This window comes from Dromiciops gliroides, chromosome 2, assembly GCF_019393635.1.
Source record: "Dromiciops gliroides isolate mDroGli1 chromosome 2, mDroGli1.pri, whole genome shotgun sequence".
Classification (NCBI taxonomy): domain Eukaryota; kingdom Metazoa; phylum Chordata; class Mammalia; order Microbiotheria; family Microbiotheriidae; genus Dromiciops; species Dromiciops gliroides.
This window is the reverse complement of record NC_057862.1, coordinates 153,097,627-153,121,293: the sequence shown is the minus strand read 5'-3', so window position 1 is coordinate 153,121,293 and position 23,667 is coordinate 153,097,627. Positions and strand designations below refer to the sequence as shown.

At 45.0% G+C, this 23,667-nt stretch overlaps 1 protein-coding gene across 1 annotated transcript in view; it reads right to left on the bottom strand.

The window, feature by feature from the left end:
* Positions 1-20,817, bottom strand: part of CORO2B (coronin 2B) — a 232,775-nt gene extending 211,958 nt beyond the window's left edge. Inside the window, exon 1 of the mRNA XM_043986428.1 lies at positions 20,496-20,817. Coding sequence (XP_043842363.1) covers positions 20,496-20,510 — 15 coding nt within the window. The 5' untranslated portion in view covers positions 20,511-20,817. The remainder of the gene's footprint in view (positions 1-20,495) is intronic.
* Between the last annotated feature and the right edge of the window lie 2,850 nt (positions 20,818-23,667).

Here is a 23,667-nt window from a genome sequence, read left to right as displayed (position 1 = left end):
AGAACTTCTTCATCATTTTCTAATTGGTAGTTAGTTATAAGATCACTAGAACTGAAAGGGTCCTCAGAGGTCAGCTAAGTCCAGCCCACTCATTTTACAGATGAAGAAACTGAGTCACAGAAAGGTTAAATGACTTGCCCTAGATCACACAGGTTGGTATTAGGTCCTCTGACTCTCCATCCAGATCTCACTCCACTGCAGGGACCCTGGAAATCACTAGTCCTCTGGGAGTGAGTTGGGCAAGTTCCCCTTTATTGAGATCCCCATGGAAACCCCTTAAAGGCAGGCCCTTCAATTGTCCTGCTGCCTTCTACTTCAAAGAAAAGGAGGCAAAACTGGATTAAAATTCCTTCTCTCTAGAGAATATTCGGTGTGACTGTAGGCAAATCCTTTTCCAGACCTCAGTTTCTTCATCAGTAAATAATGAGATCATTCCCAAGGTGCCTTGTAGCTCTAACATTTTATGGCCAGGATAAAAGCTATTTAGTTAAAAAACAAAACAAACCCCAATGACTCCAGGGAATGCTGTGGGAAACCTGTCCAATCTCTTATACCTTCATGTATGACTATACACAAGATAACTTCTTGTTGTTCAGCTGTTTTTTGGTCATGTCCAACTCTTTGTGACCCCATTTGGAGTTTTCTTGGCAAAGATACTGGAGTAGTTTGCCATTTCCCTTCTCCAGCTTGTTTTTCAGATGAGGAAAGAAGCAAACAGGATTAAGTGACTTGCCCAAGGTCACACAACTAGTAAGTATCTGAGACCACATTTGAACTCATAAAAATGAGTCTTCCTGATTCTGAGCCCAAGGCTCCTATGCACTGGGCCACCAAGTTGCCCATACAAGATAATAGCTAATAATAATAATAATAGACAAATGAACATTTATATAATGTTTACCATGTGTCAGGCACTGTGCTAAGGACTTTATAATTATTATCTCATTTGACCCTCGAAACAACCCTGGGAGTATCCTCATTTTAACAGGGAACTAAGGCAAACAGAGGTTTTAAAGTGACTTGTCCAGAGCCTCATATCTAATAAATATCTGAGCCAGGATTTGAACCTGCATCTTCCCTGACTTCAACTGCAGCTCTCTATTCAGGACTTTAGCTGGCTGCCTTGATTCATCTAACGTTTACTATTTTTCCAGGCTCATGTTAAGAAGAAAGGAAAACACAAAAGTATAAAAGATCCCTTTCCCTCAAGGTACTGACAGCCTAAATGGGAAGAAAGGACTTGTAGATAAGAAACCCTAATGAAACAAACAAGAGGTGCTTGGTCCATCTTGTAATCTCCAGAGGAGTTCTGAAAAGAGATCAATGACTGTCCTCACCACGGGAAATTCCTATTCAAAATCACCAACTGAGACACAAGATTCTCATTCAGCAAGAATTCATTCATGTTTGTGATACACCAAGAAAGTATTTTAGAAAGATCTGCAATAAGGGTTGGAACCAAAAAAAAAAGTTTTCAGATGGACCCTCAAAAACACAGAAAATTCCACTCCCATTGTGTAATGGAAAAATGATCTGACTTAGAAATGAGAAGGTTTGGGTCCGAGTCTCATTTCTAAAACTTACTGTGTGACTCTGGGCAAATCTCTTTCCTAAAATTCAGTTCCCTCATGTTTAAAATAGAAATAGCACTTTGCCTATTGAAGTCATGAGGATGCTACTTTAAAGGGGGGGGGGGGGCGGAGAGGGGGAAACACATTATAACTTTAAAACATCTTGAAAACTGAGTTGTTTTTTCCACAGCTTCCCCTGAATCCCCCAACCATTCTGGATAGAATTCTGAACTTAGAGTCAAGAAGACCTAAGTTCAAGTCCAGCCTCAGACACTTGGTAGCTGTGTGACCCTGGACAAGTCATTTAACTTGTCTGCCTCAGTTTCCTCAACTGCAAAATGGGGATAATAATAGCATTTGCCTCTGAGGGTTATTATGAAGATCAAATGAAACAATATTTGTAAAGTGGTTTGCAAACTGTAAAGTAATAGCTATTATTATAAAAGAGGTTTCATTGTATCATTCACAAATCAAAAGTCCTCTTTCTTTCATTAAAAAATCCACAAAGTAGGGGCAGCTAGGTGGTACAGTGAATAAAGCACTAGCCCTGGATTCAGGAGGACCTGAGTTCAAATCTGACCTCAGGCACTTGACACTAGCTCTGTGATCCTGGGCAAGTCACAACCCCCATTGCCCTGCCCCCTCCCCCAAAGAAAAATCCACAAAGCAAGGCCACTTAGAACATAGATTTTAGAGCTGGAAGGGACCATCTAGTCCAACCTCTTCATTTTAAAGATGAGGAAACTGAGGCTAAGATGGGTTATATATCTTGCCCAGGGTCAAACTGGTATTGTATGTCAGAGGCAAGATTTGAACCCAAGCCTACTATCTATTATGTATTGATGCAGAGATTTTCCAATAATGAGAAACCCCAAAGGGCACATAAAACTGTAAATAACCTGGGTAGGGATAGATTGGACTTCTAAGACGTGTTCCCCAAATTGAGTAGTGACCACCCCCCCCCCAAATGCCCAGTATGGCCAGGATTCTGTCACTATGTCTCTTACCTTACCCATCCCACTCCCTTCCTCCACAACTGAATCTCACTGTATCAAAGATCATAAAACTGCCTGTTAATTCAATCCCTGCTTTTGAACCTTGCTGGTGCAAATCATAATGAGACAGGACATTTCCTCCTGTAAATCCACTGAGGGAAACAGACACGAGACCTAGGGACCAAAGAGTGACTCTGAGGAACTGTTCCAAGCCGAGGAAAAGACCATGCTTAAAACAAGGTCAAATTCATTCATCAGGGAGGGGAAAAAAAAAAAAACCTGGCAATTCCATATCCTGCCTGGGATCCCCTGAACTGAGGTCCAGGCCTCAGGGAGGCTTTGACCATCTCAACTTTGCACAGAGATAAATAAAAAAGAGAGCTATGCAGAACCCAAAAGCTTGCATACTGGCTTTTGAATGCTTTCTTTGGCTTGCCTTTTTAATGAAGGCAGGAAACCAAAATTTAGTAGCCAGATTTATCTGTCACAATTACATTCCTCCTGCCAAAATCGATGGCCCAGGATGGGGTGGGTGGAGGGGGTGGAGGAGAAGGAAAAGTGGCTTTTCAACTGTACTGAACTATTGAAACAGAGCAAAAAATAATAAATAAATAACAGGGGCCCCACTTGGGAGAGAGAAATCTTTCTTTCCCGGCAAATGGAGTAGATACATTGTGAAATCAGGACTGCAATGTGTTAGGCTCAGCAATGAAAAAAGACTTCCTAAATTGTGAGAAGTGTGGGAGAGGCTACACTGAAGAATGAGCCGACTCCTTGACCTTCCCCACATTGGCCTAGATCCTTCCCATCTTCTGTTGTTCCTCTGCTTGGAAAGTCCTCCAGGAGCTGGGAGAGATGTGCTCTTTTTTTTTTTTTTTTTTTTTTTTTGCGGGGCAATGGGGGTTAAGTGACTTGCCCAGGGTCACACAGCTAGTTAAGTGTCAAGTGTCTGAGGCCGGATTGGAACTCAGGTACTCCTGAATCCAGGGCCGGTGCTTTATCCACTGCGCCACCTAGCCGCCCCCTGTGCTCATTTTTTAATAGATAAGGAAACTGAGGCCTGGAGAAATTAATGGTTTACCTAAGATCCCATGAATCATACAGGTCATAGTAATGATTTAAACTCAGATCTCCTGATTCCTAATCAAGTGCTCTCTCTCCATTATGTCTTGACACCTCTAAATCAGAGGTTCTTAACATAGGATCCACAGAAGCCCCTCCATTGAGGTCCGTGGAGAGATTCAGAGGGCCTTTGAACTTGGATAGGGAAAACAATTACATCTATACTTTCATTAAGCTCTAACTGAAACTGAATATTGTTTTCTTTCTTTCGTTAAAAAAATCTACAAAGTAGGAGCAGCTGGGTGGCACACTGGATAAAGCACTGGCCCTGGATTCAGGAGGACCTGAGTTCAAGTCCAGCCTGAGACACTTGACACTTATTAGCTATGTGACCCTGGGCAAGTCATTTAACCCTCATTGTCCCACAAAAAAACAAACAAACATAAAAATATCATTCTGAGAAAAGGCCTCTAGGTTTTGCTAGCCTACCAAAGCAGTCTGGGACTCACACAAAAAGATTAATAACACCTGTTTTAAGCCCTTCTCCAAGGCCCAGTTTAAGTCTCAGAGGGAAGTTTCTCCGCATCTATTCTAGCCCACATCAATATCCCTCTTTCCTGATGGGATTTATTATTTGTACCACACATTACTACATGGCTAAGTCTAAGGAAAAAATTTAAAATGGGCATCACCCAGAGGGCAATCTACAAAAGAATGGTGGGGGGCAGCTAGATGGCGCAGTGGATAGAGCACTGGCCCTGGATTCAGGAGTACCTGAGTTCAAATCCGGCCTCAGACACTTACCACTTACTAGCTGTGTGACCCTGGGCAAGTCACTTAACCCCAATTGCCCCTCAAAAAAATAAAAACAAAAAAAACCCCAAAAGAATGGTGGCTGCCAGGCTGCAACACATAAATAAGGAACCAAGAAGAAAACGAGCATTTATTAAGTGCCTACTATATGCCAGCACTGTGCTAACTGCTTTTCAGATATTCTCATTTGGTTCTCACAACAATACAGGGAAGTAAGCACTATTATTATGCCTATTTGGCTGTGTTTGGTCATTTTAGTCATGTCTGACTCTGATTTTATTTGGGATTTTCTAGTCAGAGATACTGGAGTGGTTTGCCATTTCCTTCTCCAGCTCATTTTACAGATGAGGAAACTGAGGCAAACAGGGTTAAGTGATTTGCCCAGTGTCACACAGCTAGTAAGTGTCTGAGGCCAGATTCTAACTCAGGAGGATGACTCCAGGCCTAGCTCTCTATCTACTGTGCCACAGGAGAAAATTCCCTATCCTCATTTTACAAATGAGGAAACTGAGGCAAACAGCAGTTAAATGACTTGCCCAGGATCACATGGCTTTTAAGTGTCTGGTTTTGAATTCAGGTCTTCCTGATTCTCAGTCCTGAGCTCTATGCACTCTACCATCTAGATGCCTTTTGAATAGATGAACACTTTAACAAACCACTGTACAGTTTTCTTCAAATGTTTCACATACAACAGACTCAACTTCCCAGCAAGACTGTAACTCCCAGAGGATAGTGAGATGATAGATTTTGTTCATGTCCCTAACACCGAACTGCATAGCCCTATGTTCCTTACAGAACCTCAACAATCCATCAATCAACAAGCACTTATTAAGCTCCTACTATGTGCCAAACATTGTGATGGATGCCAGAAATAGAAAAGACAATAATGAAAGAATACCTGCCCTCAAGGAGCTTCCATTCTGTCACACTCCAACACTCTCAGGGACCTGTGAGCTCATCTATACAAAGCTTCTCTAGTCTGTCCCCATGCACCTGCCAAATGGAACACACTCAACATTTTCAACATCTCTATTCTTATATGGAACCGAATAAAATAATACACTTTCTTCCTATACTACTACTACTTCTTTTTTTTTTCAGTGAGGCAATTGGGGTTAAGTGACTTGCCCAGGGTCACACAGCTAGTAAGTGTCAAGTGTCTGAGGCCGGATTCAAACTCAGGTACTCTGACTCCAGGGCCAGTGCTCTATCCACTGCGCCACCTAGCTGCCCCTCCTGCTATACTTCTAAAGTCTGTCTCACACAGTGATGCTGGGGGAGGGGGGAGGGAGCCCCACACCAGAATAACCCCCAAAGTCCTCAAAGTTTAAAACATTCTCATTCCAATGCAGCAACCTGAGACTACCAGGAAGCACACCTAACCCTCTCCACTACTACATCCCCGCTGAGCAGCAGCAGGCTCCCCTGATATTAACATCTCACCCAGCATCAGAAGCACAGTCGCTTTAAGCCTGTGGAGTGAACACGCTCTGGACTGGAATGACAGCTCATGAAATGAAAATCCTGCAGCCTTGTGACCAAACTAAACTGCAAGCCCCTGAGTGGTTTTGAAAGCTAACTTCTTTTGGGGGGAGCGGGGTGGTTAAGCATCCAGAAGACAAACGTCCTCTGCAGAGAAGCAAGAAGACAGAGGCTAGGGGAATGACAGAGGCTTGTTGGATCTACTGAAAACACAAAAGGAAAGATGCCAAACAGGATCCTTTTAGAAAAATAAATAGGGCCTCCCTGGAGCTGCTTACAGAGGAAAAGGAGGCCCCTTTCGTTTGCTTATTGTAAGGAACAGCTTTATACATTCAATCTCGAGATGGCCAAACCACTGAGAATAGACTCTTCCAAATCCACATTTCCCAGGTTGGATTAGAAAATGGTCTTGCTGGGCTTTTGCTGGTGGACTATAGGATTTAGAGTTGCTTGGACCTTAGAGATCATTTAGTCCAGGGGTTCTTCACCTTTTTTGGGTCCTGGAAACCTTTGACAATCTGGTGAAGCCTATGGGTTCCATCTCAGAATAATGTTTTGTTTTTGTTGTTTGTTTTTTTAATTCATAATTGAAGGAAATGCTAACTTTCAGTTAGAGATTTATTCAATCGTTCTCAATCCTGCCCAACTCTCCAAGACCCCATTTGGGATTTTCTTGGCAGAGATACTGGAGGGGTTTGCCATTTCCACCTCCAGCTCATTTTACAGATGAGGAAACTGAGACCAAGTTAAATGATGTGCTCAGAGTCACACAATTTGCAAGTGTCTGGGGCCAAATTTGAACTGGGGAGGATGTCTTCCTGACTCTAGGGGAAGCACTCTTATCTACTGAGCCACCAAAATGCCCAATTGAGAGGTAAGTGAAAGTAAAGATGTCATTTTTTTCCCCATCCTGGTTCATAGCCACACCCTGAAATCCTTTGAGATCTGTGATCCCTTTGAGGTCTGTGAACCCCAGGTTAAGGATTTCCTCTGTAGTCCAACACCCTCATTTTCATAGATGAGCAAATTGAAGACTAGAGGGATAAAATAACATAACTTAGGCCAACCAGATGAGTGGCAGGGCTAAGATGCAAATCCAGGCTTTCCGATTCCAAATACTTGGCTCTCTATGGGTGTGTGTGTGGGGGGAGGGGGGTATGTGTGTGTGTGTTGTGTGGCCACTGAGTTGGTGCCAGTCCTGTAGTGTCTGACTAAGCTATCAAAGCTTAGAAAAGCAGCTGCCCCTGGGAAGCAGGGACTCTCAGGAAAGGACAGATGCAAATTGAACATACTGCCTCCCCCGTCCTCGCTTTAATTAAGAACCCAGGGCAACAAACAACACATCAATCAACAAGTGGAAAGTCAGCACCTACGAAGTACTAAGCGATGGGTTGGGTGCCAGTGGGAAGAAAGCAGAGAAAATTCACAACCTGGTCTCTTTGCCCCGGAAGTATTTCAAACCTGCCACAAACAAACCAATTCAATGATCAAATAGTGGAGAATGGAGCACACTATCTGAGGGGACCAGAAGAGTTCAGAAGAAGTTGCTGAGCACTATGGGCTACAGTAGTCTGGGAAGGTCCTGGAAAAGGTGGGCCTTCAAAGGTGGGACACATGGTTAGTTTGATTAAAACACACACACACACACACACACACACACACACACACACGAAACAAGGGCTAACACATTTACCATCAGAAATTTAGAGCGGAAAGAGACTTTAGTGATCGTCTACTCCACCTCCTTCATTTTTCAGATGAAGAAATGGAGGCCCAGAAGAGTAAAGCAAATTGCTTAAGATCACACAGATGGCAGTCAAATATTCAAGTCCAGGACCTCTGCCTCTACTTTATTCTCTCTGTCTCTGTCTCTCTCTCTCTGGCTCTCTCTCTCTCTTTCATCAAAGGTAAGACTCTTGGGGGGCAGCTAGGTGGCACAGTGGATAAAGCACCGGCCCTGGATTCAGGAGTACCCTGAGTTCAAATCCAGCCTCAGACACTTGACACTTACTAGCTGTGTGACCCTGGGCAAGTCACTTAACCCTCATTGCCCATCAAAATAAAAGATAAGATTCCTGACCCACCATCCCTAAAGTATGTGATCTGTATAAATGTCTCCTGTAGCAGAGATGAGCTGAACTAAACCATCTCTACTGGCATGTAGTTGCCCCCGTGACCAACAGGGCCTATTTTTTGGAGATGGTTAGGTGAGATTAAGGTATTTACTTTTTGGTGGGGAACAGTTTTTTGGAGTTGTTCTTGTTTTTCTATATGAAGTTATTCTATATGTGGATTAAAGCTACCCCCTGGTTTGGCTTCCTTTTTACCACAATACTTGTGTTTCTGTATTTCTAAGCACCTTAAAGTCTTAAGAGGCAGCATAGCATAGCTGGTCACAGAACCAGGAAGGTGTGGGTTCAAATCTTGCCTCTGAAGCATACAAAATGACAACCTCCCAACTCTATGGAGAACTTTCTCAGACTAAATTGCCAAGAAGGTGCTGATGTTCGCTGATAAAGAAGCTTCCTGATTCCTATATTAGTGAAATCAGAGTGATTTATTTCCCTCTGATCTTTAGCCCTACAAAGTAATTTTCTTAAAAATCACCCTCTGGGGTAGTTAGAGCAAGCATCTCCATTTCACACATACCTCTGTCTGAGAGGTTAAGTGACTTGCTCTAGGCCATAAAACTTGTAAGAAATGATAAGATCAATAGGATGGGGCAGCTAGGTGGCACAGTGGATAGAGCACCAGCCCTGTAGTCAGGAGGACCTGAGTTCAAACCTAGCCTCAGACACTTGACACTTACTAGCAGCGTGACCCTGGACAAGTCACTTAACCCCAATTGCCTTACAAAACAATGACAACAACAACAAAAGAAATGATAGGATCAGGATTTTAACCCAGGATTCACAACACCAAGTACAATACTTCCAATCTGCAATGTGGCCTATCCTAAGCTACCCAGGAGAAACCCCATCATTTTATTATTTAGACAGTGCCTTACTGCATGGCAAAAAGGAACAGATGAGTCTAAGAAAAGATGAATGCAATGACCACATTCACAGGATGGGGATGACCAAGGCTTCAGCACACTATTTGTCTAGTGGGAAGAGGGAGACAGCTGCCCCAGGTGTCACATCCTTCCTTAAGAATCAATCCCAAGGCAGTTAGGTGGTGCAGTGAATAGAGCACCGGCCCTAGAGTCAGGAGGACCTGGGTTCAAATCTGGCCTCAGACACTTGATACTTACTAGCTGTGTGAACCTGGGCAAGTCACTCAACCCCAATTGCCTCACCAAAAAAAAAAAAGAAAGAATCAATCCCATGGGGATAGCTAGGTGGCACAGTGGATAGAGCACTGGCAAAAAAAAAACAAAAACAAAAACAAACCAACCCCAAGATAGAGCACTGGCCCTGGATTCAGAAGGACCTGAGTTCAAATGCGGCCTCAGACCCTTGACTAGCTGTGTGACTCTGGGCAACTCACTTAACCCTCATTGCCCTGCACCCCCCCAAAAAAAAGAGTCAATCCACTCTTTCCCCATAAAAGACACTGTCATTCAAAACAGCTTATTTTCATTCTGAAATAGCTCACTTTGCATCTGTTCTTTCCTTATAACTCCTGCTTCCAACAAGGCTGGGAACTTATTTTTTTTCTGGACTTCCATGGCCCAGCTGGACACCACAAAACTAGAATCACAATGGCATCAACATGTTATTATTCAGTTGTTTTTTTCAGCTGTGTCCAACTCTTTTTGACCCCTTTTGGGGTTTTCTTGGCAAAAATCCTGGAGTGATTTGCCATTTCCTTCTCCAGCTCATTTTACAGATGAGGAACCTGAGGCAAACAGGGTTAAGTGACTTGCCCAGGGTCACCCAGCTGGTAAGTGTCTGAGGCTAGATTTGAACTCAGGTCTTCTTGACTCCAGGTCCAGTACTCTATCTACTTCACCATCTAGTTGCCCAGGTATCAATATGATACCTACCCGCAAAGCAGAGATCAAGAAGGAAGGAAAAGGAGTATTCATAGGATCATTGACTTAAGAGTTGGAAGGAACTGGGGAAATTTATTTTGATTTGGGGACCCTACCTTTAGGCTGAGATTGGAAAGCCTTAGGCCCTCAGAATCTCAATGAGGGGCTGGTGCCCCTCCCCCTCTGCTTCAGCTGAGCCAAAAAGACAGCTGGGGGAAAAAGCCCCCAGCTCCCTCCGCCCTGAGCAGAGGTATCCAAGAGATCCTGGGCTTGTCCAGGCTGGGCTCTGGGGTAGCACATGAGGTTCGAGCACACACACCTCCCCCCCCCCCCCACCAGCTGCAGCCCTGGCTGGAGGATTAGCTGGTCTATGGGGGCTCAGGAAGCCCTGAGATTTGAGTAAAGAGAAGAAAAGGTATACATAGACCTGGGAGTTAGACTCAGGGGCGCGGCTGACGAGATTAGAAAGACTGGGAGAGGGAGACAGGGGCTACAAGGACGCAGAAGAAGGCTAATGGACTAGGAGCAGAGAAAAGAGAGGTCGAAGGGCAGACTGACAGAGCAGACAGACAGAAGGTCAGTGAGAGAGAAACACAGGAGTTCAGCGGCAGTAAGGAGAGAAAAGTTAGAAGCAAGGGGATATACAAAGTGAAAGGGGCTTGGAGTTAGAATAAAGGACCTGAGTGCCCTAAGGCAAGAGGTGGCTAAGACCTTTATTGTATTAAAGAAGGTCCAGGCCCAGCAGGTGGAAAAGAGATGCAAAGAGTTGCACCACAATGCAGTCAGGTTGTAAATTTTATTTCCCCATATTCTTAATTTTAAATAGTATCTCATAAATAAACTCTGCTTTGATAATTTAGTTAAGAGGCTTCTTAATCCTTTGCTTACCAATTTTGGGAGTGGAGCAGTATGGTGGAACTTTATAAACGGCCCATGTTAAATTAATAGCAGTCAGATAGCCAACTAGTCAAAAGTCCCCAGATTAGTCCTCCATAGATTAGTCCCCCCAAATTAGGCTAGTGAGTCAAAATATTTCTACATTGAATGGCGACCGAGGCAGGACTTACGGCTCAATTATAATTTTTCATATAGTTATAAATTTTTCATAAATCCAAAATTATAATTTCCAGATTAGATTAGTTAGCAAATAATTAAATTTTTTTTACAGAACCTTAGAGGTCATCTAGTTCCAACTCCCCACCTTTATTTTATAGATAAGGAACCCCCAGGCCCACAGAAGTACTGTGCACCAGACAACATAGACAACAGGTTTATATTCCCACCTAGGTCCTTCAACTTGGTGCTCTTTCCACTGCTCCACAATAGTTTGCTTAAGAATAGAAAGAACTAGGGGGAAATTCGGAATAGGTCTGGGGAAAGAATGAACTAAGATGAAGTAGGATATGGGGAGGGACACCAGGGAGAGAAGGGCCAAGGGAATAATGAAGGGAGGGTGCAGAGCCTTAAGTAACAGGTGGGGGGAGGGTGCTGCGGGTGAGGGGGGTATATTAAAGGAACCAATGCTGGGGCAGGGGTTCTTAACCTGGGATTTGCAGGCCTATTTTTATTGATATTTTGATAACAATATTTCGACGTCATTGATTTCTTTCTGACAAGGGGTCCATCGGCTTGACCAAGCTGACAGAGGGATCCACAACACACACAAACAAAAGGTGAAGAACTCCTGACTTTAAGAGACATACTAGGGGAGAAAGGGGAGAGAGACACCAGGAAGAGGGGATGGAAAAGAGAGGCAGGAGGTGGGCAAGGGGACGCTGGAGGATGAAAGACTAAGAAATACACTATCGGGAGGGGTTCAGGGAGACTTGTGCACTGTGATATCCCATGAAGAACATACACACTCTGTGCTCAGTAATACACAAATCAGAACCTAGGCTCTTCTGCCAAGAGCTCACAGGCTAAGGCCAACATAACCGTCTGGAACGTGGAAAAATTTATTCCATCAACTGGCTGCCTGGCCCAAGGAAGGCCAAACAGTCCATTTGGCTAATTTTCATTTTCCTGAATCGCCTAAAGGGGCTGGTTGTTTTGGGTACAGTTTAGAGCCAATATAATAGTCAAGAGAAAAGAAGGCAACTACTTTGAGCAGTGTGATTTCAGGGGCTTGAGGAAGGAGCTTTCCCACACCCCCAAACTATCTCTCCCACCGGCCCACTGACCTTCCTTCACCAGGAAACAGAATCCTTTCTTTTCTAGTGGGACAGACTTGAAGAGCAAATTACCCAGAGAGAGAAGATGTTAGGTACTAAAAACTGATTTTCACAGAGATGTCAGTGACTGATATCCAAACCTTTCCTCGGAATATATTTGGATAGCAGGAGAGAGCAGGAACGTTGCTGGGGGTGGGTGGGAAGGGAAGAAGAGATTGTCCACTGAAGACACAGGAGACAAACAACCAAGGACCCCACCCACTGCTGTGATGAGTACTCCATCCTCCCACGGGAGTAAGAAGTGGGAGAGGAGTATTCCAAGGAAATTTGATCCCCAGACTCATTCAGAGATCATGGTTCCTATGGGTCCCTGGCTATTTCACTTCCTCTCCCAGCAGGAACCAAACAGGAAAGGCGTGGGAAAGTAGAATACTCAGAATTTTCAAGAAGGTCTTTGTTTCACTGGAGTTCTCGGGGAGGATGTGAATCCCTTTCTCCACTATCTCCCTGGAGTTGGACCCAAGGATGGCTGGCTTATGTCTAATCATAATAGCTTGAGGTTTCTTTAAGTACTGTGCAGCATCCTTGGGGGAACTCTGGCTGGCTGGGCCTGTCCCATGCATCAGAAGAATAGACATTGCAAGGCTACCCAAAGACATTTCTTCTTGCTCCTGGGGTTGGGCCCAAGATTCTCACTATTGGAATCCAACTTCAAGGGCCATCTGGAGATTGTGATTTATGTGGGTTAAGAGATTTTCTACTGAATGGGTAACACCTTAGGGAGATGAATTAGAAAGTATTAGTAAATCTATAACAACCATTATTTCCTAATGTAAACCAGAATGCAGGAGATTGAGTACAAGAAAGGCAAGGAATAATCTAGGCAGATATTGGAAGTAAGGTAGAAAGGTCCCAAAATTCATCATCTGTAAAGTAGCAATGGAGATGGGGGGGGAGGGAGGGATTGAACTAGGTGGCCTCTTATTAAGTCTTTCTAACTCCCAAATAAGATAAAGGCTAGTGAGGGGGGAAGAGACAGAAATCAATTATAGTCTACTTCTTCCAAGGCCCATCTCCCTGGTCCAGCATTCTATAACTTATATCCCCTAGGATCGAGTGCATTAGGCAAAAGGAGATAGCATTATACAGTGGAAAGAGAATGGGCTCTGAAGGTAGGGGATCTGGGTTCAAATCCTGTCTCTGACACTTAGTTCTTGTACCATTTGGTCTTACTGTCATCTGTAAAATGAAGGGGTTGGACCAATGACCTCTGAGGTCCATCCTGCCCTCTCAGTGTATGATTCTATGAAGCTAAGTTTCTACCTTAAAGCCCGGTTGGGTGCCTAAGGTTTTTCCTACCCTGTACCTTCTTGCTCAGGGATCTCACCTTTTGACTGAGGCTGTATAAACTAGAACCACAGTCAACTCCAAACATCTACTTTAATGGAGGTGTCTTATGGCACAGATCATCTGAAAGTCATTTGCATTCTAGAACATTCCACTTATTTAAAAACTACCTGTCTCACAATGCCTGCAACATAATAAAGGCTTCATAAAAGACTGCTGACTGGTTGGCAATGTAATCTATATGGAACACAGAGAAAATTGAAAGAAAGAAGCAAAAAAAAAAAGAGAGAGAGACGAATAGCAACAATAGACATTATTAAAGCCTGTATAGTATACATCAGGTACTTTAATCAGTGCTTCATTCTAAGCCTATTTATTCTTATTTTCTGTCTAGTTCTGACACATATTTGGGCACTGATTTTTTCGCCCACAAGAAATAAAAGCACTATGTGACCCTGGGCAAGTCACTTAACCCCAACTGCCTCACCGAAAACAAAAAACAAAAACACCCCTCCTCCAAAAAAAGGAAAAAAAAGAAATAAAAGCAATAAATTGGGGGTAGGGAGGACAGTGGAGAGCTACAAGAAGAGGCATATTAAGGGACAGCTAGGTGGCACAGTGGATAAAGCACCAGCCTTGGATTCAGGAGGACCTGAGTTCAAATCCAGTCTCAGACACTTGATACTTACTAGCTGTGTGACCCTGGGCAAGTCATTTAACCCTCATTGCCCTACAAAGAAGAAGAAGAAGAAGCATATTGACAGCAGATAATATGAAGAAGACAAAAAAATGTATGAAAAATGAGGATACCTTCAAAAGGCACAATAATCTTGGGCCATTTAATGTAGGGGCAAAATAGTGAGATATATTTGTATATTATGCCACTAGTATCTTTCTTATTTGGTCCTATAATGTCTTCTGTATTATTGCTCTGTAGTTTTTGGGCGAGGGGGTGGGAGGGTTGTTTTGTTTTGTTTTGTTTTGCTGGGCAATGAGGGTTAAGTGACTTGCCCAGGGTCACACAGCTAGTAAGTGTCAAGTGTCTGAGGCCACATTTGAACTCAGGTCCTCCTGAATCCAGGGCTGGTGCTTTATCCACTGAGCCACCTAGCTGCCCCCGCTGTGTTAATTACTTAACTTTTCATGTGTGTTTCTCTAAAGAAAACTATACTCTTCAAGGTCATAAGTTGACTGGGCCTCATGCTTTTCTTCATTCCAAAGCACCCCTTACCCTTGCATAGACTGCAACAGTAGACACTCTAGCCTCCAGCATTTCCCAAAAGCTTGAGTCATTCTTATTTACCATTCCTCGCCCAGAGAATTGGGTGAGGTAGCTTCTTTGTGTAGGTCTTCTAACTCCTGCCTCAAAATGGAATTTCCTTCCTAAAATCAATGAAACATGTAGCTACAGGGTGGGAATCTGAGAGGAAGTTAACCTGGGGACCCCCTCCCCTTCATGAGGGTGAGGGAAGGAGTAAGCAGCAGTATAGTAAGTCTCAAATCCTAGCCGGGGCTCTGGGGATGGAGCTGACCAGCTTATCAGGGCTAGCAAGTGCAGAATTCCTTCAGGCTTTTCCAGTTTAGAGGACAGAGAATGGGTACAGGGTCCAAAGAGAAGGGTCTCAATTTGCCCTCTTGGACATTAAGTCAAGTCTTGATTTCCAAAGTTGCATCCTCGGGCATCTAGTCCCATCAACATCATTTTAGACACAAGGAAGCTGAGTCCCAGAAGGAGCCACTGGTCATAAGGTTTTAAAGGCTTCTAATCATCTTGAGCAGGAACTCTGGTCCTGAGGAAGTCAGAGGTCCCTCTCAGCAGGAGACCTGGATCCTTTCAGAGGGTTATAGAACACATTTCAAGAGGGATCCTTTCCTGGGAGGACACCATCTTAATAGCCTGACCCAGGCAACTACAAGGAAGCCATCCTGTCCTGATCAGAGCTTGAAGGAGGTGGGAAAGGAGGCTGAAACCTCCCCCTTAAACATAATAGTTTGGAAAGTGAAAGACCAGAAGGGTGGTAAAAAGATCCACTGAGTGAAATGCATGACTCTGGACCCGCTGCCTTTCTCAAACATTTGAGCCTCTGACCGCTCCAAAGAGGAGAATTATAGTCATTAATGTTAAAGCAAGAAGTAACCTTGGTTAAGGCAACTAGCTGTCGAAGTGGATAGAGTGGATAGAGTGGATAGAGCACTGGACTTGGAATCAGGAAGATTCATCTTCATGAGCTCAAATCCTGCCTCAGACACTTACTAGCTGTGTGTGTGACCCTGGACAAGTCACTTAAACCCTGTTTGCCTCAGTTTCTGCATCTGTAAAATGAGCTGGAGAAAGAAATGGCAAACTACTCCAATTATCTTTGCCAAGAAAACTCCAAACAAAGAGTCAGACACAATTGAAACAAAACAGCAACAATAATCGATTGACTCCTTTCAAATGAGAAAAAAACGATTCCCAGAGAACTGTATCCCGGGGACAGCTGGGTTGGGCAGTAGATAAAGTACAGGCCCTGGAGTCAGAAGGACCTGAGTTCAAATCCAGCCTCAGACACTCAACAATTACTAGCTGTGTGACCCTGGGCAAGTCACTTAACCCTCATTGCCCTGCCAAAAAAAAAAAAATAATTGTATCCCAAAGAGACCAAGGTTACACAGTAAGTTACTGGCAGGATCCAGACAAGAAAACAGATTAATCCACAGGACAAGATGGTACTAAAACCCAGGTCTCTTAGACTAGTGCATTTTCAGTTATGATCCTCTGGAGTAGCTTCTTTCTTTCCACATCTGTTCAGAATATGGCCAAGGCCTTATCCCCCTGGGTCCAGGGGTGATGATTTGTCCACTGTGTCACTTAGCTAGATGATAACATTTTTAGGGTTAAATTGAGGGGTGAAGGGAATTCATCGGGGGAGGGGGAAGGGTAGAAGCAAAATCCTACATGAAAGTAACAGGAAAAGGCTTATGGAGTGGGGGAAGAGATGGGAGAGGAGCAGGGCAGTAAATGAATTTTATGCTCATCAGAAAAGGCTCAAAAATCTTAAACTCCTCTGAGCTGCCTCGAGGGACTAATAGACACACCCAACTGGGTGGAGTAATCTATTTAATCTGGGCGGTAACTGAGCCTAACACTCATCAAAATTGGCTCAAGGACCTCAATCTCATTAGAATTGGCTCAAGGAGAGAATAATGTACACACTCAATTGGATGGAGTAATCTCTATAACCCTGCAGGAAAATAGGAGGAAAGGGATAAAGAGAGAGGGGCAAGGGGCAGCTAGATGGAGCAGTGGTTCCGGAGTGCCTGAGTTCAAATTCGACCTCAGACACTTGACACTTACTAGCTGTGTGACCCTGGGCAAGTCACTTAACCCCCATTGCCTGCAAAAAAAACAAAACAAAAAAAGAACCAAGAGAGAGGGGCAAAAGAAGGGCAGAGTGGGGGAGGGGACAGACAGAAGCAAATCCCTTTTGAAGAGTGATAGGATGAAAGAAGATGGATAATAGAATAAATATCATGGGGAAGGGAATAGGATGGAAGGGAAACAGTTAACAATAGTAATCATGAAAAAGAGAAAAGGGGAAAACATTGTACAAAAAATATTTATAGCAGTTCTTGGTGGAGGCTAAGAATTGAGAATCAAGGGAATGTCCATCAATTGAGGAATGATGGAAAAAGCTGTGTTATATGATAGTAGTGGAATGGACTTGTGCTACAGGAAATGACAAACAGGATGATCCCTGAAAAACCTGGAAAGACTAATGAACATTGATGTATAGTGAAGTGAGTGGAGCTGGGAGGACATTGTGCATAGTGACAGCAGTATTGTTCAGTGAGTAATTGTGAATGACTTAACTACTCTCAGCAGTGCAATGATCCAAGACAATCCTAAGGAACTAATGAGGAAGCTTACTATGCACCCCTATAGAAAGAACTGATAAAAAGAACACTTGTGGATTGTACATATATAACCTGATTGCGATCTTGTGGAGGGGGGAGGAAAGGGAGGGAGGGAGAAAAATTCAGAACTCTAAATCTTATGAAAATGAATGTTGAAAACTACCCTTACAGGTAAATGGAAAAAATAAATGTTTATTGAAAGAAGAAAAAAAAGTCTCTCAATGTTACTCTACACGCTTACCTTTCCCAGCCCCCAATCAAAAACCCCACTTGCTGCCCACCTCAGATAACAATAGCTAGCATTTACATAGCATTTTAAGGTTTGTAAAGTACTTTACAACTATTATCTCATTTGATCCTAACAACAACCCTGAAAGCTGCTATAATTATCTCCCTTTTACAGATGAGAACATTGAGGCACACAGAGGTTAAGTGACTGGCCCAGGGTCCCACAGTTAGTAAACCCCTGAAATTGGATTTCAACTCAGGTCTTCCAAACTCCAAGTGAGTCACTCAATCCATCTTGCCACCTAGTTGCTTCCCAGCGATAGCAGATAATGAGAAGGGCTTAGGAACGATGGCATTCTCTGAGCTGATTTAATTTGTGCTTCACCAAGGATCCACAAACTTGTGGGGATTTTTAAAAATGTCATATTTCATAGCTATATTCCAATAAAATTCATTTCCTTTGTAATCCCACGTATTTTATTTTATGCATTTAAAAACATTATTCTGAGAAGGGGTCCATAGAGTGCCAAAGGGGGTCCATGATACAAAAATGGCTAAGAAACTTATATTGATGGAGAACGAAGGAAGGAAAGGTGGAAAACACAAAACTTGTCTAAAAAAGGCAGGGGCGGGGAGCAGCTAGGTGGTGCAGTGGATAAAGCACCGGCCTTGGATTTAGGAGTACCTGAGTTCATATCAGGCCTTAGACACTTGACATTTAATAGCTGTGTGACCCTGGGCAAGTCCCTTAACCCTCATTGCCCCACTAAAAAAGGAAGGAAGGAAGGAAGGAAGGAAGGAAGGAGAGAGAGAGAGAGAGAGAGAAAGAGAGAGAGAGAGAGAGAGAGAGAGAGAGAGAGAGAGAGAGAGAGAGAAAGAAAGAAAGAAAGAAAGAAAGAAAGAAAGAAAGAAAGAAAGAAAGAAAGAAAGAAAGAAAGAAAGAAAGAAAGAAAGAAAGAAAGAAAGAAAGAAAGAAAGAAAGAAAAAGATTTTCGGTATGTGCAGGCCATGAGCCCCCAGCACAATACCCTTCTGTCTTGTCATGCCAAAAGATCCAGTCATTTCTGGGGTGGTCATCTCTTCTGAGTCTGCAAAGAATCTAAGAGAAAAACAGCTTGACCAACTTCTAATCTTCCCCATCTAGTCTATTATGCCCAGACAGACTGCTTTTCTTCCATCTTCAGGGTCATTATGAATACCTCAAATTCGTGAGATCTGGGAAGGCCCTCAGAAATCATATAGTTCAGCCTCCTCATTTTACCAAAGAGGAAACTGAAACCTAGACAATGGGAAAAGTAACTTAACTTCGGACTTCGTTCACTTGCCCATGACAAAATGAAAAGATAGAAAAGCATACACGTTTGTTTGGAGAAAAACTTTCTGTCTATAAAGTTTGTTTCCAAGTTCTTTTTTAACACATTGCCAGAGTGCCTATATTAAGCTACGTTTAAAAAGACCAGTAGCCATTAGGAAAAGTTTAGCTCAAATGTCCTTAGCAGATTCTCTCTTGAGTTTATTCCACCTTAATCCTATCAAAAGTAGCATACAACCCCATAGTGAGTTAATCAGTAAAGACTTGAGCTCTCTGACCTTCCCTACCCCTTTCAGTAGGCCTGAGAACTAGCATTCCATCATGCCCCATGGCCCTGCCTGCCTCCCAGCACACAGACTGCATCTCTATTCTTGGCATCACCTCCAGCAGCCAGGCCAATGTTAGGAAAAGGTAGTGAGTAGTATTTGGGGAAGCAATGGAGGATTTTATCCCAAATCCCAATGGAAAGTAATACACAGTCCCCTTGGCCATCCAAGGGATTGACATCATTCATGAAGCCATCTTTGGAACATACTTTCCCAGGCACTTCTTGCAAACATTGGAACTTCCTTTGGTAGGATCGGATGCTGTATTATTCTTGCCTCTGTGCTACAGGTGAGGAAACAGAGTTTGTGTGACCGGCCAATTTCACATAAACAATGTGGCCCTCAGACTAAGCCTACTTCCAGTTGAGTTCTCCTTTGCAAGACACCATAATAATCCTTTCCCCCTTAACCCCTTCCTATACCAAGACGGAAAAGCAAAAAGCGACACCTTTCAAAAATAAACCTTGCTTCTCATCTTGCATACCATTATCATTCTCTTCACTTGAGGAAAATGCGGGTGTTGCGTCACCCAAGACTCTGACCCCTGCTCTCAAAGGACTCCCCGATTCCCTCTCCCCAACCCCACCCCTGGCCACCTGTAGACCCTCGGAAGACGCGGCTCCCGAGCGGAACCAGAGCTTCTCGTGAAGCCGGGGGAGGCCGGCTCTCTGAAGTCTGGGGGCTCTCTCCTCTTCTGTGGGCTACTCTGGAGCAAGAAGGACTGTTCTTAGGAAATGACAGCCAGCCCCTCCCGGGGACCTGCTTACTGGGAGGTGTGCAGGAGGTATGAGGCCACGCAACCACCAACACACACCGGCCGGCCTTAGCAAGGACCACGGAGCTGGCCGCCCGAGTCCTCAAGGGGTTAAAAATGCAGTATCCGAGGCGAGAAGCCACTTCCCCGGGTGCCCAGCCAGGGGGTTGTCCTCACGCCCATCCCACTCCCATCGCCGGGCCACCCCAAAGCTGTTTCCTTGCACCCACCCTCCACTCATCCGGGGCGAAGGAGTGGAAGTGCTTGGCTTTGCGGAGGGGGGCACGGGAGTGGGTGAGAGAAGACGGCCAGCAAGGAGGGGGCTGGGGTGGGGGGCGGAGTGCACGCTGCACCTTTAAGACAGAAGACACCCATGTCAACGCAAAGGCAAGCCAGCGGCAGAGGACTTCCTCCCCCTCCCCTCCCTTGCACTGCCCTGCCCTCTCTTCCAGCCTGCACCCAGCGCCCGCAGTCCGGTTGCCCCTTCAGCCCGGGAGCTGGCCCACGTCACGGCCGCTGCCGCCCGGCTCGCACAGGGCAGGGCTGGTCGAGGACGCTTACCTTTGTGACAGTCATGCAGAAAGTCTGGGGAAGGTTTCCCGAAGCCCAAGGGTGGCGGAGAGGGAGGGGGTGGCGGGATGGGGGGCGGGCAGCCCACTTCTCCTCGCGCGCTCCGGCTCGCTCTGGATTTCCGCCCCCTCCTGTCTCCTCCGCTCTCGCGGATGCGGGAGGTTGGCCCGAGTGAGGAAGCGAGCGGAGCGAGGGGGAACGCAGAGCTGCGGCGGTGTCTGCCCCGCAGAGGGCTCCGCGGCGGCGTCAGTGGCTACGGGTAGAGCGCAGAGCGCAGAGCGCAGAGCGGAGTGGAGGGGAGCCGAGCGAGGGAGGGAGGGAGGGAGGAAGATGGGGGAGGGGGAGGAGGGAGCGCGGGGGAGGAGGAAAGGGGGAGGGGGGAGGGACCACCCCTCGGAATCTGATTAAGCTGTCCTCGCGGCTCGCTCTGGCAGCGGCGGTGATGTCAGTACAGTATGTGCATTTATAATGGATGAGCCTCCTTCGCCACAGGAAGGCGAGACAGGAAGAAAGAAAGAGGGCCCAGGCTGGGGGGTGTGGGGGGAGGCAGGAGAGAGGAAGAAAGAAGGATAACCTAGGAAACTACAAAGGGGGAGGAAAGGGGAAAGCGCATACATGCACACACTGCACGAGAATAAACCATAGTGATAGCTGGGCAGTCCCAGGAAATCCTAATCCGCTCTCAACCAGCCGAGAGAAGGCCCGATGCCTTAACTCTTTCGGGACCGGGATGAGCCCTCAGAGCCCGGGACACCTGCTGGCCCCTGATAGGTAGAAACGGGGGTCCTGCTTGTCTTAGCATCTCTCGTACTAGTCGGTCTAGCGGTTGGGGGAGCCGCGCGCACTAAATGACAGCAGATGAGCCCGTAGCATGAAAGAACTGGCTTCTCAGGAACCGCTGCCCGACTGGAGAGGCTGCGGCGATCCGTCAGGCTCCATCAGGCAGTTGGGAGCCAAGAGAGGCTTTGCCTGCACCTCTAAACTCCTGCTGGTGCAAGTGCAAAGGGATGTACCATTAACTTACATTCCTTATTGCACATGGATTTAATCTCTAGGAGGATGGTTTTCCTCTGAGACATAAGATGCCTGCTGAATGCTGGGAGACATAAACTCCCCACTTGCGGTTCGATTTGAGATGAGAGCTGACCCCAAATACATCCCAATCTGGATTATGTAGTCGTTACAATCATATTTGACTTGGCATGGGGAATAGAAAGTTGGCCTCTGAGTCTGGAAGAAAGGGAACCAGTTCAAGCCTCTGATCTATATTGACTTGTTGATCCAGGGGCGAGTCTCCTAACCCCTCAGTGCCCCCCAGACCACTCTCCGAGACTTCAAATCACCCAGCAGCGGCAGGTCTGCATTGAGACTGTCAGCTTCGGGCAGCTAGGTGGCGCAGTGGATAAAGCACCGGCCCTGGATTCAGGAGGACCTGAGTTCAAATTCGACCCCAGATACTTGACACTTACTAGCTGGGTGACCCTGGGCAAATCACTTCACCCTCATTGCCCTGTAAAAAAAAAACAAAAAAAGAGAGACTGGCAGCTTCCCCACTGAAAGTTCCATACACCGATGAAATCATAGGTCCTGACCGCTTCCAAAAAATATATACCCCACAAAATACAACAAAAATCTGTATATAACCAGGGGAGGGAGGTGAAGAAGCTGCTTAGTATCCCCACATCCTCAAAACTGGGGGAGATGACCCCCTCCAAAGCACATGGTATCTGAGTTGATTAATAGTGACAATATCACACCAAGATACCGAAAAGATACCCCACCCAAAGACCTTATACCAAATAGAGACACCAAAACTACCTTTCCCCTCCAAAGAATAATAAATAATACTGAGACGATTTAAAAAAAAAACAACCTTCAAATAAAGGGTCCTTAGTGCCCATAAAGGCAACTAGGTGGTGCAGTGGATAGAGTACCAGGCCTAGAATCAGAATGATCTGAGTTTAAATCTGGTCTCAGATACTTCCAAGCAGTGTAACCTTGGACAAGTCCCTTAACCCTGTTTGTCTCAGTTTCCTCATATGTAAAAGCTGGAAATGGCAAACCACTCTAGTATCTTTGCCAACAAAACCCCAAGTGAGGTCAGGAGGAGTAAGACAACTGAAAATGACTCGACAACAACAAAAATGTCCATAGGAAGATGGTCAATATGGCAAGGGCCTGGAGACATTGCCATCACAGCCTTGGGTGAAGGAACTTGGTATATATTTAGGCTGGAGAATAGAAGATCTAAGGATGACATGAGTGCTGTTCTTCAGTGGAATGTCATGTACCTGAGGGCAAAGACTCTTTCCTTTTTGTTTTTCTGTCCTCAGTAAAGGAATACATATTTTGGGGGAGTGGGGGATACCTAGGATTTTACAGGTTTAGGGAACTCCCAGTAGCAAAACTCCTATCAGTACAGATTAGCACCCACTCTGCAATCTATAGGCCTAAAGCAGAGGTTCTTAAGTACAGATAAATTTCAGGGGGAGGGCATAAAAAAATACGCTTTTATTTTCACCAACCTCTAACTTAAGTTTAGTGTTTCCTTCCATTAGGCTTCACCGGATTGCCAAGGGGTTCCATAACATTCACAAAAAACTGTTAAGAAGCCCTAGTGTAGGGGGCAGCTAGATGGTGCAGTCGATAGAGCACTGGCCCTGGGGTCAGGAGCACCTGAGTTCAAATGTGGCCTCAGAAACTTGACACTTAATTAGCTGTGTGACCTTGGGTAAGTCACTTAACCCCAATTGCCTCACCAAAAACCAAACCAAACAAAAAAATCCCCTTTGATTCTCAGGAATATAACAAGCATCCAAGCTTTCCCCACCCCACCCCAAAAGGAAACTTTTTCAGTTTTCAAGTGGACAACCCATCTATCCTCTACAAGAGTTTTTGATTTCCTTCTTTTCAAGGAGGAGAATGTTTCTAAGCCCTCTTCCCTGAGGGGTGAAGTCTTTGACTTCCTACTTGGTCACTTTTCCTAGTGCCAAATAACAGACTGCTTTAATTCTAATTAGACCGTGTTTGAGAGTGTGATTCTTTATTGAAGAATACCTAAGGACCACAACTTTCCCCCGTGCCAGTTTCTTCACTAGTAAAGCAGTTATGCTCAGTCTCTGGGATGGGGAGGGAGAAGACAAAGAAGGAGGAAGCTTACTTA